General features: G+C 39.7%; 1 protein-coding gene across 1 annotated transcript in view; it reads right to left on the reverse strand.

Moving 5' to 3' along the window:
• Positions 1-20115, reverse strand: part of LOC124612526 (probable asparagine--tRNA ligase, mitochondrial) — an 88756-nt gene that overhangs the window by 10080 nt on the left and 58561 nt on the right. Inside the window, exon 4 of the mRNA XM_047140789.1 lies at positions 15321-15524. Coding sequence (XP_046996745.1) covers positions 15321-15524 — 204 coding nt within the window. The remainder of the gene's footprint in view (positions 1-15320; positions 15525-20115) is intronic.

The following is a 20115-nucleotide window of genomic DNA, read 5'->3' on the forward strand; positions in this document are numbered from 1 at the left end:
AGCACCAACAGGGTTTTCATAAAAGACAAATGGCTTAAATATGTCAGAATCTGAAAGATAGCTACCTGCAAGTGTCTATTGTTTACTTAAACAACATTACAGGATGTGACTGTGCAGTGGAAATACTATGTAAGAAATACTATTGTGTGTGGAAATTTGAAATGTACCTGTTACATTCTTATTTGATGGAAGTGTATCTGCCTCTACGATCAATGAATTAATGTACTTTAGTATTGGCACTCCATCTTTGGACTTGGCATTCCATCTTTGGATAGTATGCATTCCAAATTGGGGGATTACAGGCATCATGGAAATCCACTGTTGGGACAAAACAATTATCAGGACAAGTTTGTTAGCGTGGCCTTCTTCTACTGCAAGCACAGAAATACTTGTTTTGGAAATAAAACCGCCTTTTCCTGCGGCCTCTTAAGTGCACAAATTCTACACTGTCTCTTGAGGAAATAGGTTTCATTTAGTACAAATCACAAACCTTTGCTGTCTTTGTTTGGGCCCAAGACTAAACTGTCCGAATGAATGGATAAATGGCTCCATCATTTGGCTTTATACTTATCCAGTTACTGGTACTCCATACATTATTGCCCCTCCCATCAACATTCTAATGCAGATGCTCTCTCCAGACTCCCTATGGGAAATCTGACAGACAGGAAACTGCCTGTATTCAGACTGCTCCCAGGTTATAGTCTCTGAGGTCTCCCCAATAAATTTGAGAGATATTATAGCAGCATTCCGGCGGGATCTTCTATTACAGCATGTTTTCCAAAATGTCCGAGTATCACAGTCCATCAAATTTTCAGCCACACCACCGTTGGGTCTCTACTGTTTTTTCATATGATGCCACCACCTCCAGACTCGCCAGTTTCAGATTCCAGTGAGCAATCAGTTTGATTCATTACCTGAAGTAGAAGAGCCTCAAACAGTTTTTCAGCAAAGTAGGGTGCAGCGGACTCTTAGTAACAATTGTAATGCTAGGTCGGAAGTAAAGTCAAGCAGAAAGGAAAGAGTCCTGCTGTTTGGTAGCAGTCATGGAAGAGGTGTAGGCCAGTTGCTGCAGGATAGGCTAGGAGTCGAGTACCGGGTCACAAGCATTGTGAAACCTAGTGCTAAGCTTGGCCAGGTTACAGAAACCTAGTGGCCTTGTGCAAAGATTCTGATGGTGAGGACCATGTTCTTATAGTCAGAGGAGCAAGAAACAGCCTGGCCAGCAATTCGGACTATAGTATTAGGTATGACCTGGATGTAATAGAAGCAGCAACAGCTCACACTCATATGGGGTTTGTGGGTGTTTTGCAGCACCATGACCAGCCCTGGGTTAATACGGCTGTCAACTGTGTTAACAGAGAGCTGGAGGGGTGGGGTTACTGTTGGCAGAAACTAAATCTCATATCTGTGCTGTGCTTGTTGATGCAATTGGGAGGTGGGGTTACACTAGTCATGGCCTGCACCTGAATAGGCAGGGGAAGGATAGATTAGTTGATCATCTTGCAGAAAATGAAAAGGGGGCCATATGCACACAAGACAAAATAAATGTGATAACTGGAGTCAGAGGGATACATTTTCTACATTACAGTCAGGTTACAGACAGAGAGTATTGGAAGAAATTAAAACAGAACAGTGCCATAATGTCTGTAGCAGTATCCAAAGAAATAAAATCAGAACATTATAAGATTGAAAAATAAGATAGATGAGTTTCTTGTATGCCTAGAAAATAGGGTACATTCTGAAGGTATGGATGTTTTGTGTCTCTCTGAACACCATATAACCGCAGGGATGGAGAAGTTAAATTTAAGGGATTGCAAATTAGCATCTTATTCATGTAGAGTCAACATGGAAAATGTCGATTCTTGAAGAATGTGCTTGTGAGTTGCTACTGCAATATACTTCTATAGTAATTGTAATAATCTACAGATCCCCTCAAGGTAACTTTCAGCTATTCATGAAAAATCTAGAGGCATTATTGAGCTACCTGTCAGACAAAAAGAAGCAGTTAGCAGTTTGTGGTGATTTTAATGTCGATTTCTTAAAATATAGGGATAGGAAAGATGAGATAGAATCTCTGTTTGGTTGTTTCAATCTAGTATCTGTTGTAAATTTTCCAACTCGTGTGCAGCAGGATAGTAGGTCACTTATCAATAACCCTCATAGACAGTGCTCAGGCAGAAACAATTAATGTTAATGGGCAATCTGATCATGATGCACAGTTAATGGAAATAACATATATAGCACCTTACAGGCTTCAGGCAGGTTCATACAAGGCAGGGAGGCTTATTGATGCGAACAGGGTACAGAGTTTTAAGAGCAGCCTACAAGACGTAGAATGGGATGAAGTATACACAGAAAATGATGCTGATGCCAAATTCAATTTATTCCACAGTAAATTTGTCTCAATATTTGAGAGTAGCTTTCCTGAGACGTTATTCAAAAAAGCCATGACTAAGTCAAGTAAGCCCTGGATTACTAAGGGAATTAAGATATCGTGTAAGAGGAAGAGGGAAATCATTACTGGTCATTAAAATTTCTACACCAAGAAGAAATGCAGATGATAAACGGGTATTCATTGAACAAATATATTATACTAGAACTGACATGTGATTACATTTTCACGCAATTTGGATGCATAGATCCCGAGAAATCAGTACCCAGAACCACCACCTCTGGCCGTAATAACGACCTTGATACGCCTGGACATTGAGTCAAACAGAGCTTGGATGGTGTGTACAGGTACAGCTGTCCATGCAGCTTCAACACGATACCACAGTTCATCAAGAGTAGTGACAGGCGTATTGTGACGAGCCAGTTGCTTGGCCACCATTGACCAGACGTTTCCAATTGGTGAGAGATCTGGAGAATGTGCTGGCCAGGGCAGCGGTCTAACATTTTCTGTATCGAGAAAGGCCCGTACAGGACCTGCAACATGCGGCAGTGCATTATCCTGCTAAAATGTAGGGTTTCGCAGGCATCGAATGAAGGGTAGAGCCACGGGTCGTAACACATCTGAAATGTAACGTCCACTGTTCAAAGTGCCGTCAATGCAAACAAGAGGTGACAGAGACGTGTAACCAATGGCACCCCATACCATCACGCCGGGTGATATGCCAGTATGGCGATGACGAATACACGCTTCCCATATGCGTTCACCGCGATGTCGCCAAACACGGATGCGACCATCATGATGCTGTAAACAGAACCCCTGGATTCATCCGAAAAAATGACGTTTTGCCATTCGTGCACCCAGGTTCGTCGTTGAGTACACCATCACAGGCGCTCCTGTCTGTGATGCAGCGTCAAGTGTAACTGCAGCCATGGTCTCCGAGCTGATAGTCCATGCTGCTGCAAACGTCGTCGAACTGTTCGTGCAGATTGTTGTTGTCTTGCAAACGTCCCCATCTGTTGACTCAGGGATTGAGATGTGGCTGCACGATCCCTTACAGCCATGCAGATCAGATGCTCATCATCTTAACTGTTAGTGATACGAGGCCGTTGGGATCCAGCACAGCATTCCTTATTACCATCCTGAACCCATCGATTCCATATTCTGCTAACAGTCATTGGATCTCGACCAACGTGAGCAGCAATGTCGCGATACGATAAACCGCAATCTTGATAGGCTACAATCCGACCTTTATCAAAGTCGGAAACGTGATGGTACGCATTTCTCCTCCTTACACGAGGCATCACAACAATGTTTCACCAGGCAACGCCTGTCAACTGCTGTTTGTGTATGAGAAATCAGTTGGAAACTTTCCTCATGTCAGCACTTTGTAGGTGTCGCCACCGGCGCCAACCTTGTGTGAATGCTCTGAAAAGCTAATCATTTGCATATCACAGCATCATCTTACTGTCGGTTAAATTTCGCGTCTGTAGCACGTCATCTTCATGGTGTATCAATTTGAATGGCCAGTAGTGTACATGGACAGGCCAGAATAAGTCAGGATCTGACTTTACTTGCTTACTACAAAAGATACTTCAATATTTTAAGGAAAGTCATTAAGAAGTCGAGAAGCTTAAGTGTTCTGACAGAAATTACTAATGCAGATAATAAGATTAAAACTATATGGAATATTGTCAAATGAGAGACGGGACAGCCTGACAGCGCACAGCATACCATAGCAATAAAGCTAAATGATGATGATGTGTGTGGTAATTCACAAGTTGCAAGTATAGGGTTAAGGGGTTCAGTTGAAGAAGCAAAAAAATATGTTAAAATGTCATTCTCCAGGACTTTAGGCCTTTAGAAATAGCACCAACATCCCCCACTGAAGATAAGGGAATTAAAAATATACTGAAAAACAAGAGCTCATGTGGTGTTGATAGAATCTCTAACAGAATTTTGAAGTGTTGTTCTAATTTAATAAGTGGAGTCCTCAGTGAAATATGTAATGCTTCACTGGCACAGGGAATGTTTCCAACAGATGAAATACGCAATTGTTAAACCTCTTCACAAGAAAGGGGACAAGAGTTACTTAAATAATTATAGACCAATCTCATTACTGACTTCATTTTCTAAAATATTCAAAAAAGTTATGTATTCAAGAGTAGTCTCACATTTAAGTGAAAATAATTTACTCAGCATGTCACAGCTCAGATTCCAGAAGGGCTACTCGACTGAGAATGCTATCTACACAGTTACCTATCAAATAGTACAAGCCCTAAATAACAAATTATCACCAGTTGGTATTTTTTGTGATCTTTCCAAGGCATTTGACTGTGTGGATCATGTCACACTCTTAGAAAAACTCAGGTTTTATGGAACTCACACAGCTGGTTTCAATCATACTTAATGAGCAGAAAGTTCTGTTGAATAACACAAATAATGTTGGGAGGGTGGTAAATTCTAGTGAATGGGGAATTATCACAAATGGAGTCCCACAGAGTTCAATTTTGGGTCCTCTGCTGTTCCTTATTCATGTGGATGACCTCTCACTTAACGTTCAGCAAGTAGAACTAGTACTTTTTGCAGATGTCACGAGTGTTATAATAAACCCATTCCAGAAAAAGCAGCTGAAGATATTGTTAAGGATGTCTTTCAAAGAATTATTAAGTTGTTCTTAGAAAATCGACTCTCCCTTAATTTTGGAAAAACTCACTATATCCAGTTCTGTACACCGAATCGAGTCATGCCAACAATTGATGTAGCATTTGAACAGGGCTGAGTTAACAGGGTAGATTTCTCCAAAGTTTTGGGCGTTCACATTGATGACAACTTGAACTGGAAGAAGCATATTACTGAGCTTCTCAAACAAAGCATATTACTGAGCTTCTCAAACAATTAAGTTCAGCTTCTTTTGTCCTTCATATAATCGCTAGTCTTTGTAATAAACAGTACTTTGCATATTTCCACTCAATAATGTCTTATGGAATAATTTTTTGGGGTAACTCACCACTTCGACATAAAGCATTGATTGCACAAAAGAGAGCAGTGAGAATAATTAGTGGTGTTCACCCAAGGACATCATGTAAGCGCCTATTCAAGGAGTTACGTATTTTAACTGCACCATCAGAGTACATATATTCGCTAATGAAATTCGTTATAAATAATCCATCTTAATTCGCGAAGAACATTGCTGTTCATACGTACAACAATAGAGGGAAAAATGACCTTTCCAGGGAAAAATGACCTTTCCTATCCGTTATCAAAGCTGTCAATTGCTCAAAAAGGAGTACAGTATTCAGCAGCAAAAATCTTTGATCATTTGCCCAACAACATAAAGTGTCTGGTAGGCAGCAGATCAAGTTTTAAATCTAGCTTAAAATCATTTATTTTGGACAACTCCTTCTACTCCATGAACGAGTTTCTGTTTCAGAACTGGTATAAAAAAAATAAATAAATAAATAAATAAATAAAAAATAAAAAAAATAAAAAAAAAAATAAGTACTGTCAAACGGGGTGATTTCGGACAGTTTTGTTGTTATTTTGATTGTAACTTTTGTATATATTGTTAGATTAAATTGATTGTTATGGAAATGGTAGGGTATATGGGTAACGAATAAAATATCCCAGAACCAGAAAGTTTGTGTGTAGGTATATTTATCTGAGGCAGTTAAATAAAGTGTCCGAAGTCGCCCCATGGATTGGGGTGATTTCAGACACATGTTTTTTAAATCTCTGTCCGAAGTTGCAGTATATAGAGGGCAAATTCGGACAGTTACTGCCTTTTTTTAAATTCTACTTGCTTTTTATTTGATTTTGGTGACATTTTAAATATTTTAAGGTAGCCCTTTGTTATGAATAAGTGATATGGAACGATATAATGAATTTTATTTATTAGAGATTAGTTTTTATTTTGCAAAAATTTAAATAAAAATGTTTTACAGTTCTTAACTGAAATATTACAAACAAACTCAGTAATTTAACTAAAAGGTCAAAATAATTTTTCTCACTCATCATTCTAAATTAAGTTGCAAACACTTTAAATAAACGATTGTCTTCGAGTCTAAAGCACATCTTCTCGAAAAATGAACATTCCTCACTTCTCAACTGGTGTGGGAAGTATTCTTGAAATTTGCAATTTTTGTATTGTGTCTTCATTGGGGACAATAGGAAACACAAATATGTTTTTACTGTTCTCGTGTGGGTGCAAGAATTTCACACTTACTTCCGTAGCACCAACATTTGTGGCCACTCCAACATACTGCCTTGTTTGCTCCTTGTTTCCACGTTTATATTTGCAACAAGAAAAGCCTCTTCTTTCAGCAGTAAAACTTCATTGGATGATGTGTCGTTTTCACTTTCACTACTGCTAGAAGCACTATCACTTGTTTCAGCACTGTTTTAGTTTCCTTGAAAATCTTGATCAGTGATTGATTTTCCAGGTTGAACATCTAGTTTGCGGCAGCAGCGGCGGGAGCTACAAAGCTTGTTTGGAGGATAACGAATTTCTTTGAGCATTTCTTCAAAAGTGGAAGACCTTGCGTCTGCGTTGCTTTGCTAGCTCTCCTCATTATCAGCCAATTTTCATAAGACATGATCTGGATCAAAAGGGATTAGGCCTGTGGTGCAATATCCACCCTTTATGTTTTCCTTGGAGTTTGCTGAAATCTTAGTCACTGTCTGCTTCAGAAGAGATGGGAAGGTATCCTTGGAAATGGTCCCACGAGTGTGTTTCTTCCAATCAATTAATACAGCTCGCCACGCTGCTTTCACTGGCCTGAAGAAGCTTACATTGAGCGGTTGGAGGAGGTGCGTGCTATTGGGGGGAAGGAGAATGAATGAAATATTGTTCCGTTCACACTCTTCAATAACATGTAAAGACATGTGACTGGATAAATTGTCTCCACTCATGACTGTTGGCCCGTTTTGCCTCTTCAAATAGGGCAAAGCAATTGTAAAGAACCAGTCTTCAAATACTGGCAGGTCAAACCATCTACTTTTGTTCCTACTGGGGTTCCTTGTGGTCCACATTCTTGCCATGTGTCTCACAAATACTCTGATTTGTAAAGGACGTACAGAGGAAGCAGTTTACCATCAGCACTCTACCTGCCATCATTATTGAGAAACTAGATTTTGATGAGTCCATCACTTTCTCAGCATGCTTACTCCCTTGTTTCATAATTATCTACTGCCTGCCAGGATCATCTGACATGTTAGTTTCATCATAGTTGATCATGTTGCTAGATGGGAGATTTTCCAGCTTTGCCTTGACATTGGAGAAAAACATCTTAACAATCTCTTTTTTTCACTTCTGCACGAGCTTGTTTAATATTTTTGCTTAAGCGAACGGAAAGATCTTCTGGCTGTCATTTGAGGAATAAATGCACCCATTCTTCTCCTGGCAAATTATTATGAAATTTCTTCTCTTTTTGGCCAGATTTATCAAGGTAGCCTTTAACTAAATATCTAATATCCAACTTAGTGAAGAGAAATCCCCAACGTTCAGTTCTCAAGATACCTTGTTTTGACATTTCTTTTTCTTCTTTATTTAGCACTGGCTGTCCTCCCATTTTTTTCAGATGTGCTTCCTGCACTTTATTTTTTAGGGTTGATTTAGGTGTACCATACAAACTTTATCTAAAAGTTTTGGGTCATAATTAGACCGTACTGTAGCACCTCTCCTGCTCTTATACGTTCTTGGCGTTGTCCGAAATCACCCCCACGCAGTACACAGTTTTACAAAAACTGTCGTTATTTTATATCCCTGCACGAGAAACTCAACAAACTTGTACAGAAATTGTCTCAATGCTGTTAGCTACTGAGAGCATCGTCAATTACGGTTACAATAACTTCCCGCTTAGAGCAACAATAGAAAGTTTCCACTTTATGATAATGCATGGATTTTTAACTCTCAGGCTGTTCGTTAGTTATTCACCTAGGGAAACAATTGATGCAAAATAAAAGTTGTGGAAAGCGTTAAATGCAATCTTGCACTTAAAATAACTGGCGCATGGATGTTAACATACGTAACTCTTTGTTTCTATGCAGTGGCAAAGAGCAAATAAGCCATACTGTACGAATTCGCCCCGGTGTCCAAAATCACCCCGTTTGACGGTACCTCTAAATGTAGTTGCATGTGTAAAACTAAAAATTTCAGTAATATTAATATTAGCACTATTCATGTGTGTATATATATCTTGTAATCTGACTTGTTCCACATCATATCGATAAAATAATCATAAAAATGATCTCTGGAACATGACATAACTAAACTAAAACTAAACAAGGCATCCTTCTGCTGACACAGGAAGACGACAATTGGCAAGAGGTTGTGCCCATAGCTCTCCAGTGATCCACGTTGCAGCTCATAGATAAATCTCACTGTGGACCCTATAATGAGACTACATCTGTGTGACTCTACAGTAGAGGGTGATATGGCTGTAGCCAATCATACAACACAGTACACCTTTCTGTTATTGTAATATTTTGTAACCTCAGTAATGCATATTTCTTAATATGAATTTACTGGTTTATTTCATTGTTTGGGGACCCAAATTTTTAAAATCACATTCATTAGTCTAATTTTATTATGAAAGACTGCCCATACTAAAACTGATTTAACTAAAAACAGTAATTATTCAATGTAAGGTATTCCACATTGTGTTGAAAAATTGACATGAATAAGACTCTCTGATCCGTCAATATAAATCCTATGCAGCTTTGGTTTATGCATTTCTCTGGCTAGTAGTAGTAGAGAGTTAGATGTGAGCTGTGTTGAAGATAAGTCAAAATGTAACTCATCACTGATGTACCCTTGTGGGTTACAGTGTTAATGTTTATGAAGTGTGAAAAAATTGTTTTGTGGTTATTGAAAATTGATGAATACATATGAAAGTGACTTAACGTGGTGGTTAGTTTTAAAGGAGTTACATTATGACCTGAAATATGTCATTATCAGAACACAACTGACCTACATTATTGACAACTTTGCTGAGTGAAGCAATTACGTTACAATGCTGAGACAAAGAGGAAGATTAAAATAATGTTCTTAAACACTTCCAAGACCCTGGAACCTTCCAGTGAAATCATATCCCATTTATTTTCAGGACAACCAGCAGCAGCAACAACATTTACAGCAATGAACAGAAAGATGAGTACTGTTTGCAACTACTGACTTTTTACGACAAGAAGTGTTAATGAATTAGTTCTTTGTCTCATGTATTGAAATTGCTCGATCGGTTCTGTGTCTGGTAACCACCGATATAATCATAACTTTGCTTTTATTTCATAAGATATTTAATAATATTTTGAGTTATAGGCAAAACAGCTTACCATTAGAACCTCAAACATGAAACAGCTTACCATTGCATGTCCTGGTCGTGAATGGGCAATGACGTCATACAGGTGGTGCATCGTTGTTTGTCCTGTAAGGGACATCAGCCTGCACCTATGCACTCACATTCCCTTTGCTTGGAATGCACTCACCCATAGAATCACCTGCATATGGATTTTGTGGGGCCTTCCTTAGAAGCCATATGACTCATCCTTATTGATCCTTTTTCCACTTTCTCTACTGCAGCAGACAACGACAACAACTGCCACTACAACTACTACCAAGGCACTTCAGAAAAATTTTTCTATCAAAGTGCTATCCATCTTTGCCACACATGATAGACCACAGTTTACAGATGCTGCATTCCGGTGATTCTGCACTCCTAATTGCATCAAACATGCGAAAAGACTCCTCTGTTTGATCCTGTCTTCAGAGGTCTGAGGGAACATTTTCTATGTACCTTTAAGACCCAAATGGCAAATGCTGTGCAGACTACCATATCTGAATCGGCCCTCACATTTTCCTACATATTTACAGAGCAACATCCACTGATGCCCAGAGTTCAGCAGAGTTGCTGCATGGGTTCCCTGTCAGAATCTGCATGACCCATTACTAGTGCCACCTGTTTAAGTTGAAGAAGCAACACTTTTTCATTTGGATACTCCTACTGAGTGCATACTCTTGGGTGAACCATGACACTCAATTCTGGCACAACAAGGCCATCAGCCAATTCTGGCATTCTGGCGGTGACTGTGTGGAGATTTATGCGCATGCAGAGGACTCAACTTCGGTTATGACATACCTGGCCAGGCATCACCACCATCCACGAGGCTATCACAGCAGTGGCCACTTCTGATCCATGATCTGCAGTATCTTGTGAGGACAGCTGGCCATTTGGTCTTTGCGTCTCCATGCTTGTCTCTGCAGCTGCCCCTGGACGGACTTCGACCCAGCTCCCCCATCGGCTGAGTCGCCAGTGCCTGCAGCAACTCAACCTGAGCAGCCAGCTCCTGCTTCTTCACCTTCTCTCAAAGGACAGAGCACTGACACCCTGAAGATGCCAGCTGGGATCTTATCCAACACAAGCCCACTGTCATTCAACTGTCCTCCCTCACAATGATCAGGTCATATTCAGCCCTGATTCAAGGGAGGAGGGATCCAGTAACTCTGCAGGACATTTCAATGGATGGCACCATACTATCAATATGCCACATTACATCTAAATCTGTCAGGTTCACTGTATGTAGTTAGCAACACAGTATCTCTGGGCAGTAGGTCACACAGTGAAGTGTGACATGAGATTTTTAGGATGGCATGTCTCACTTCCAAGCCACCGTGATGATGAAAGATGTTCATGACATTTAGCAGTAAGGGTCAGAACATCCCACTGTAGAAGATATTAGAAGGTGTTTAGAAGGCAAGGAAAAACAGAGGAAAGGTCACAGTACAATAGACCTAGTGACAAATGACTGTCGAACTGGCTTGTGCAAAAATTATACTTCTTGTTTTGTTTTTGCACAAGCTACATATGTTTAAGATGACATGTAAGCCTGCTTAGTATACGAGATTGTGTTGTTGTTAAAGAAAGGGGGAATACAGAGAGCTGAAAGTTCAGGTGTTTATGTCATTCACATAGTTGTAATGCTCTGTTTCACCACCCATCCACGCACAAGGAGATGAAATAATTTGAAGATTCCTGGAGCTTTGTTGGGTGGAACTGACTAGCACGTCCACCTCAGCAAACATAAAGAAAAGATGACCAAAAGAAATCCACGCACAAGGAGATGAAATAATTTGAAGATTCCTGGAGCTTGGTTGGGTGGAACTGACTAGCATGCCCACCTCAGCAAACATAAAGAAAAGATGACCAAAAGAAATCTTATTAAACAGAGCTATTGATATCAAGTACCATAGGATTACCGATCACACACAGTTAATTGATACAGACAAAAAAAAATTCCATAAATCCAGCAGACGATACCAGGAATGTATTGTTTTTCTTCGATGTGCACATCTGTTAAAGTTGTAGAGGAAGCATTTCATAGGAATAGGCATTATGCTACCTAATAGGTCCAAAATAACTAGGCAGCTATACAGGAACCTTTAACATCAAAAAGTGACCTAATGATAACACATCACATTACTGAAGCACACTTAAATATAACGGGACGAGCAAGAGAGTATGAAAGGATGGCAGCACATCTATTTTCATGATGAACAGCTCAAGGCCTTGAAGTATGTTCTTAACAAAGTAAAGTCATTCAACACAATTTTCTTGAACTCATTAACAATGTCTTTGATGTCTTGAATTCTGTGGTTCAAAAACTGAATGTTCTTCTCTACGTAGTGGATTTGGAATGAATCTCATAATTCAGGAGAATACTCTGAAGAGAGTCTTAGACATTTGTTCAGTATGCAAGATAGTGATACAGGCAGATTGTTACCTTTCCAAAAAGGTTTCATTACTTCAAAATAATCTCTCTTCAGTCTTTTCAAATGCCTAAGTAGTATGAATGTCAGCTACATATTAATTTCCTGATTAGTTTAAGATTGCTTGGATCCCCCCCCCCCCCAATAGGGTAATAGGATTAGGTATATTTTATAATAATTCTATGCCATCTGAAGTAAGGAAAGAGTGTATCTTTTTATACTGTCGGGCAATGCAAGTGGTATTTCTTTCCCTGGAAACACACTAGTTTTTGAAAAATCAAATGAAGTCGCTCCTCAGAATAACAGACTTAGATTCTGCATTCTGAAGTTTCATTGCCAATGACCTCTGTGTAAATGTTGTTTGATGAATCGCCAGTGTGAGGTATCCCAGGAGCTGTGAATGTTGAAGAAAATTTATTAACAGATGTGATAATATTGTGTGATTACTGTTATCTCTTATGTTCTTCCAGATCCAGTGAAATACATTCCAGGCAATATCATATTTATGTGCCAAAAGATGGATAAATAATTAGGTTTTCCAGCAGCATAAAGTGAAATAGGAGAACCTAATGCACACTGGAGTTCCAATTATATTTTGTGGTAGTCTTCACTCTCCAATACCAAGATAAACAAACAAAATGTTGAAGTTTGAAAAAGAATTTGCTGCTTTTCATGGAAATCCAGTGTGCAAACCAAAAAATGTCATTACATCTCTAAGCCCTATTTTGAAACAAAGTTTCCCGAGTCTCATGACACAGTTACTGCTCTTTATGTAAGAACAACAACATTTATAAGGATTAGGTATCTGAATCAAGAAGCAAAGTTGGATGCCTTGAGGAAATGTGCCACAAAGAGGAAGCAGCTATGGATTGCATCTTCATCTGATTAACAGCGATAGAAATCAGGAACAGGTTACATAAACATCCACTTTTTCATCAAATGTGTGAGTTATTTTTCGTCTTAATTATAATTTATTTAGTCCTAATGTGTAATATATCTGCCATGCCATTTGATTTGATTTGTCCAACTGTGTACCGAACCAAACTGAAAATAAAAAGAAAAAAACACACCACAGCATCTAATGTGGAACGCATTTACAATACAATCACACTATGCAGCCTCGTCGTGATGTCAGGAGGCTCCAGCCAAAAGCAAGCGATTTTGTCAGAATTGGCTCCTGGTTTCCTTTACCATAATTTGAGTTATGTTAATTTCAATTATTTTCATTTTTAGTTCTGGAAAATTCACAGGATCAGTAATTCTTAGATACTATGAGTCATTTATTCTGTGTTTTGTGTATGCAATAAAGTGTTAATAAATGAGTAAATCTGGGACTATGAAACCTCACTAAGAGCCAGCCCATAGGTTATTCCAATGTAAGTTTATAGCCCTCACTTCAAACTATTGGGACGGAGTTTTGAGAGAAATGAGTAAGCTTCAAGTCCATGATTTCACAAACAGACGCAAAGGTTTTTGTTTAAATTCTGTGTGGGACCCACTTCATCCTCATTAACCCTTTCAGAACCTCTGGCTACAATCATGTACATTAACTTTTACTATGCATTAGCTGCCACAGAAGTATTTTTTCCCAATGGAAACCTGAGATACACATTTGTAAATGCTCAACTTTTTAATCATGTGCAAGTGCTGTCAATTGTTGGAAATCACAATGAAAATATAAGCAAGTCTAGCTCATGACCATCAGAATACATGGATGTGGTTGGTTCGCTATATTCCACAGCATAACTGAATATTGTTATTGTTATTCTGCATGGAAACTATTGAATGATCATTTTATTACTTATTACAATAGAGAATATTTCATGATTATTTATATTAGGCCATAAACTGAAGCAAAATGTACAAATCATCTTTTGAAAATGGGTACATATTTTTGTATAAATCTCACATTTAAAGTCATAAAAAGAAAATCACATAATAGCGTTACCACATAATCCTTACTCCAGAAAAAAAAATCAGGTCTGAAAGGTTAAAACAATGGTGGGGTCAGATGTGCACCACAAAGTAATCTCAGGATGTGTTATTCTCTGAATTTGGTCATCGGCAGGTGGGTATTGTGCTTACTAACTGTGTCTGTCTTCATGTTTTCTCTCTTCTACTTTCTCAACTGGCACAGCACTACTCATTGTGGGTTTAAACTATGTAGCATGATCATTCTTATTTGTACCTTGAGAATGGTGAGGGTTTTCTCAACAAAAGACAACCGTTTCTGATGAATCTTCATTGGCAAACTCCTATGAGCTTTTCAATAATCAATATGTCAGGAAATTTTTTGTGATCTTTTATCTATACTGTTATATCCTAGCCAGTAACGCCACCCGAGCCCGCTGCCAAAAGGTTGGCAGCATCAAAGTCCGGACGCCGTCCGCATAAGCAGCGCCAGCGAGACAGCAAATCGCCGCAAGTCTGCGCGGGCCACCGCTGGCTTCTGGTTTCTTAAGCGCTGGAGTCGCGAGCGCTAGGGCAGTTCTGTATTCGCCGCTCAGTTGTATACTCGCCACCGAATTGTGTACTCGCTAGTCAGTTGTGTGTTCATCGCAGCAGAGTTGTTGTTTGTCGTCAGCCGACGCTGACCTAGCCGCTCCGACTCGAACTAGACAGATCTCTGTAGACACGGCGTTCACTACTGTGTTCTGTATCTTCGTTAATAAAGATAAGTACCGAATTTTATTTAATCAGAGTGTTTCGGTTTTCATCTTTCTGTTCACTGTTCCAGCGGACTGGTCGGCCCGCTATTAAAAGTGTGGCGGTGACTTCGTAAGCCATTTCTACAGCGAATTGCTTGTCGCTACGAACACCGCCACAAAATATACCATGCCTTCCAAGACTGTCTTACAATTGCTTCAAGTGGTAAATCATCTTACAGTAGGATTCACAGTTCTTTTATCCTTCATTCTATGACCTCTGGTTTCTGCCGTAGATTTCTCACAACATTTGTGAAGAATATTTCCAGCTGCACCTTAAAATTTATATTCAGTTGTTGTTTTATAGAGTGGTAAGTACAATTTTTTCGTCTTGTTATAACTATGCTGCAAAACATCTAAAACATTCATTTAATCATTTTCAACTGTGCTACAAAAAACAATCATTCCTCCATATGAAGAAGTTATGCATGTACAATAAAAACACAATATTACAAAACGTTACCTCTCCTGGTTTACTAGATTGCTTGGCGTAGAAAGGGGCTGTAGATGCCGGTGCTCCATAAACAAAAACAGGCCTTCCTCCACCAAACCGGTTCACTATCTCTAGTTCATGTTCTCGTGACAATGGAGCATCAGGGTCAATGCCAAGGGCCACAGCAGCTTCACTGCGCATTACTTTAGGGAAAGGGTCTGGATTCAGCACTGACTGGAACAATTTTGAAAAAAAGACATGCAAAATTCTAAAATTATATCAACCAATACAAATCAATACAAGAAAATCATGAAAAATAGAAAGTTGGAATATAACATATCATTAATACAGAATACTTGTGGTGGAGCACTAGGTCAGCTGGACAAGGATAGGGAAGGGAATTGCCCATGTCCTTGTTGACGGCACCATCCAGGCATTCACTTGAAATAGTTTATGGTAAAACATACAAACCTAAAACAGGATAGCTGTATGGAGCTTTCAAGCTCACTACTCCTAACTAAAGTAAATCTTGATGGAAAAAAACCTCCATATTAAGAGGATGTTTGACATGAATTCAGACAATTTTTCTTAGCTCTGTTAAAATAATCAAGTCCTATACTTATTTTATGTATAAACAATTAAAATATAGAAAATAAAGAACTAATATTTTTCATGACTAGCGAAAACAAATGTAATTATGACTGCTTGAAAGAGCACATGCCAGTTAGGAAAAGAGCAAGGAAGGCATAAAACATATTTGGAATATTCAAAGCAACAGTGGCACAAGTCACTCTCAGTAATAACCTTTAAGCTCTCGGGTTTTCAAATCTCCTCTGGCACAATCCCCAACATTCAGCCAATCCTTCTCATCCTGTTGGGTAAGTCTCCCCTGACCTGGGTTTCTGGGGGAGTTTCTCGAACTCTGTCCCTTTTCCTATACTTCATCAGTGATTTTCCTTCTCGCCTCCTCCTTTCCCTTCAACCCTTCTGCCAGAAGGAAAAGCCATTGGCTCCGGAAGCTTGGAAACGTTAATACTTTTATAAAGGTGCCACCTCTTGATGAGTGGATTTTTCATCTATCCTTTTACATTATATTTTCAGTAATAACTGTGATCTTTAAAGCTTTATATTTGATACTGATGAAAGAGCAGAATATACAATGATGAAATATTATTCATTTTATGGTGTGAAGAGAGGAAAAACTTGTGATAAAAGTAAAGAGCAAATGATATACTGATCATCAGACGTCACATCTACATCTACATGATTACTTTGTAATTCACATTTAAGTGCTTGGCAGAGGGTTCATTGAACCACAATCATAGTATCTCTCTACCATTCCACTCCCAAACAGCGCGCAGGAAAAACAAACACCTAAACCTTTCTGTTTGAGCTCCGATTTCTCTTATTTTATTTTGATGGTCATTCCTGCATATGTAGGTTGGGCTCAACAAAATATTTTCGCATTCGGAAGAGAAAGTTGGTGACTGAAATTTCGTAAATAGATCTTGCCGCGACGAAAAACGTCATTGCTTTAATGACTTCCATCCCAACTCGCATATCATATCTGCCACACTCTCTCCCCTATTACGTGATAATACAAAACGAGCTGCCCTTTTTTGCACCCTTCGATGTCCTCCGTCAATCCCACCTGGTAAGGATCCCACACCGCGTGGCAATAGTCTAACAGAGGACGAACGAGTGTAGTGTAAGCTGTCTCTTTAGTGGACTTGTTGCATCTTCTAAGTGTCCTGCCAATGAAACGCAACCTTTGGCTCGCCTTCCCCACAATATTATCTATGTGGTCTTTCCAACTGAAGTTGTTCGTAATTTTAACAGCCAGGTACTTAGTTGAATTGACAGCCTTGAGAATTGTACTATTTATCGCGTAATCGAATTCAAACGGATTTCTTTTGGAAATCATGTGGATCACCTCACAGTTTTCGTTATTTAGCATCAACTGCCACCTGCCACACCATACAGCAATCTTTTTTAAATCGCTTTGCAACTGATATTGGTCTTCGGAAGACCTTACTAGACGGTAAATTACAGCATCATCTGCGAACAACCTAAGAGAACTGCTCAGATTGTCACCCAGGTCATTTATATAGATCAGGAACAGCAGAGGTCCCAGGACGCTTCCCTGGGGAACACCTGATATCACTTCCGTTTTACTCGATGATTTGCTGTCTACTACTACGAACTGCAACCTTCCTGACAGGAAATCATGAATCCAGTCGCACAACTGAGACGATACCCCATAGGCCCACAGCTTGATTAGAAGTCGCTTGTGAGGAACGGTGTCGAAAGCTTTCCGGAAATCTAGAAATACGGAATCAACTTGAGATCCCCTGTCGATAGCGGCCATTTCTTCGTGCGAATAAAGAGCTAGCTGCGTTGCACAAGAACGACGTTTTCTGAAACCATGCTGATTACGTATCAATTGATCGTTCCCTTCGAGATGATTCATAATGTTTGAATACAGTATATGCTCCAGAACCCTACTGCAAAGCGACATCAATGATATAGGCCTGTAGTTTGATGGACTACTCCTACTACCCTTCTTAAACACTGGCGTGACCTGTGCTGGACCTGAAGACTTGCCCGTATCAAGCGATTTGAGTTGCTTCGCAACCCCTAAGGTATCTACTTCTAAGAAACTCATGCTAGCAGCTGTTCGCGTTTCAAATTCTGGAATGTTCCATTCATCTTCCCTGGTGAAGGAATTTTGGAAAACTGTGTTCAATAACTCTGCTTTAGCGGCACAGTCACTGGTAACAGTACCATCAGCACTGCGCAGCGAAGGTATTGACTGCGTCTTGCGCTTGTGTACTTTACATACGACCAGAATTTCTTCGGATTTTCTACCAAATTTCGAGACAATGTTTCGTGTTGGAACCTATTAAAGGCATCTGGCATTGAAGTCCATGCCAAATTTCGCAAGTCTGTAAATTTTAGCCAATCTTCGGGATTTCGTGTTGTTCTGAAATTCGCATGCTTTTTCCGTTGCCTCTGCAACAGCGTTGCTACTATATCTTTGAATTAGAGCCACATCTCGTCTAAATTTGCAAAGTCAGTTCGGAAGGAATGGAGATTGTCTCTTAGGAAGGCTTCTAGTGACACTTTATCTGCTTTTTTAAATAAAATTATTTTGTGTTTGTTTCTGGTGGATTTGGAAGAAATGGTATTGAGCCTAGCTACAACGACCTTGTGATCACTAATCCCTGTATCAGTCATGGAACTCTCTATTAGCTCTGGATTGTTTGTGGCTAAGAAATCAAGTGTGTTTTCGCAACCATTTACAATTCGCGTGGGTTCGTGGACTAACTGCTCGAAATAATTTCCAGAGAAATCATTTAGGACACTCTCGGTAGATGTTTTCTGCCTACCACCAGTTTTGAACAAGTATTTTTGCCAACATATCGAGGGAAGGTTGAAGTCCCCACCAACTATAACCATATGAGTGGGGTATTCATTTGTTACGAGACTCAAATTTTCTCTGAACTGTTCAGCAACTATATCATCGGAGTCTGGGGGTTGGTAGAAGGAGCCAATTATTAACTTAGTTCGGCTGTTAAGTATAACCTCCACCCACACCAATTCGCACGGAGTATCTACTTCGACTTCACTACAAGATAAACCACTACTGACAGACACAAACACTCCACCACCAATTCTGCCTAATCTATCTTTCCTGAACACCGTCTGAGACTTCGTAAAAATTTCTGCAGAACTTATTTCAGGCTTTAGCCAGCTTTCTGTACCTATAACGATTTCAGCTTCTGTGCTTTCTATTAGCGGTTGAAGCTTAGGGACTTTCCCAGCACAACTACAACAATTCACAACTACAATTCCGACTGTTCCTTGATCCAAGCACGTCCTGTATTTGCCATGCACCCTTTGAGATTGCAGCCCACCCCGTACTTTCCCGAGGCCTTCTAACCTAAAAAACCGCCCAGTCCACGCCACACAGCCTCCGCTACCCATGTAGCCGCCAGCTGAGTGTAGTGAACTCGTGACCTATTCAGCGGAACTCGAAACCCCACCACCCTATGGTGCAAGTCAAGGAATCTGCAGCCAACACGGTCGCAAAAGCATCTGAGCCTCTGATTCAGACCCTCCACCCAGCTCTGCACCAAAGGTCTGGAGTCAGTTCTGTCAACAATGCTGCAGATGGTGAGCTCTGTCTTAATCTCGTAAGCAAGACCGGCAGCCTTCACCAAATCAGATACCATACAGCTCTACCCAGAATTTTATAACAGAGCAATGCTGTAGTTACTGGCCAGTAGTTACCACAGTTTAATAAGCCATAGCTGCAAAATACTAACACGAATTCTTTACAGACGAATGGAAAAACTGGTCAAAGCCGACCTCGGGGAAGATCAGTTTGGATTCCGTAGAAATGTTGGAACACGTGAGGCAATACTGACCCTACGACTTATCTTAGAAAGTAGATTAAGGAAAGGCAAACCTACGTTTCTAGCATTTGTAGACTTAGAGAAAACTTTTGACAATGTTGACTGGAATACTCTCTTTCAAATTCTAAAGGATTTTTTTTTTTTTTTTTTTTTTTTTTTTTTTTTTTTTTTTTTTTTTGTGTGGATTTAGGGCGCACAACTACAATGGTCATTAGCGCCCAGACTAAGTTATGAATGCACTGCAAGGCACAAGGTTAAAACAGCAACTAAAAGGGACAACACTATAAAAGGCATATTAACAGGCAAGGGATTAAAAGTAAACAGCATAATCAAATGTCCTTAGACAGGTTGGTCAAGTGGATAAAACGAAGAACGCGAGCAGCTGCTCCTGGGTCATCCACTAAAAT

Source organism: Schistocerca americana, chromosome 4 (assembly GCF_021461395.2).
Source record: "Schistocerca americana isolate TAMUIC-IGC-003095 chromosome 4, iqSchAmer2.1, whole genome shotgun sequence".
Taxonomy (NCBI): domain Eukaryota; kingdom Metazoa; phylum Arthropoda; class Insecta; order Orthoptera; family Acrididae; genus Schistocerca; species Schistocerca americana.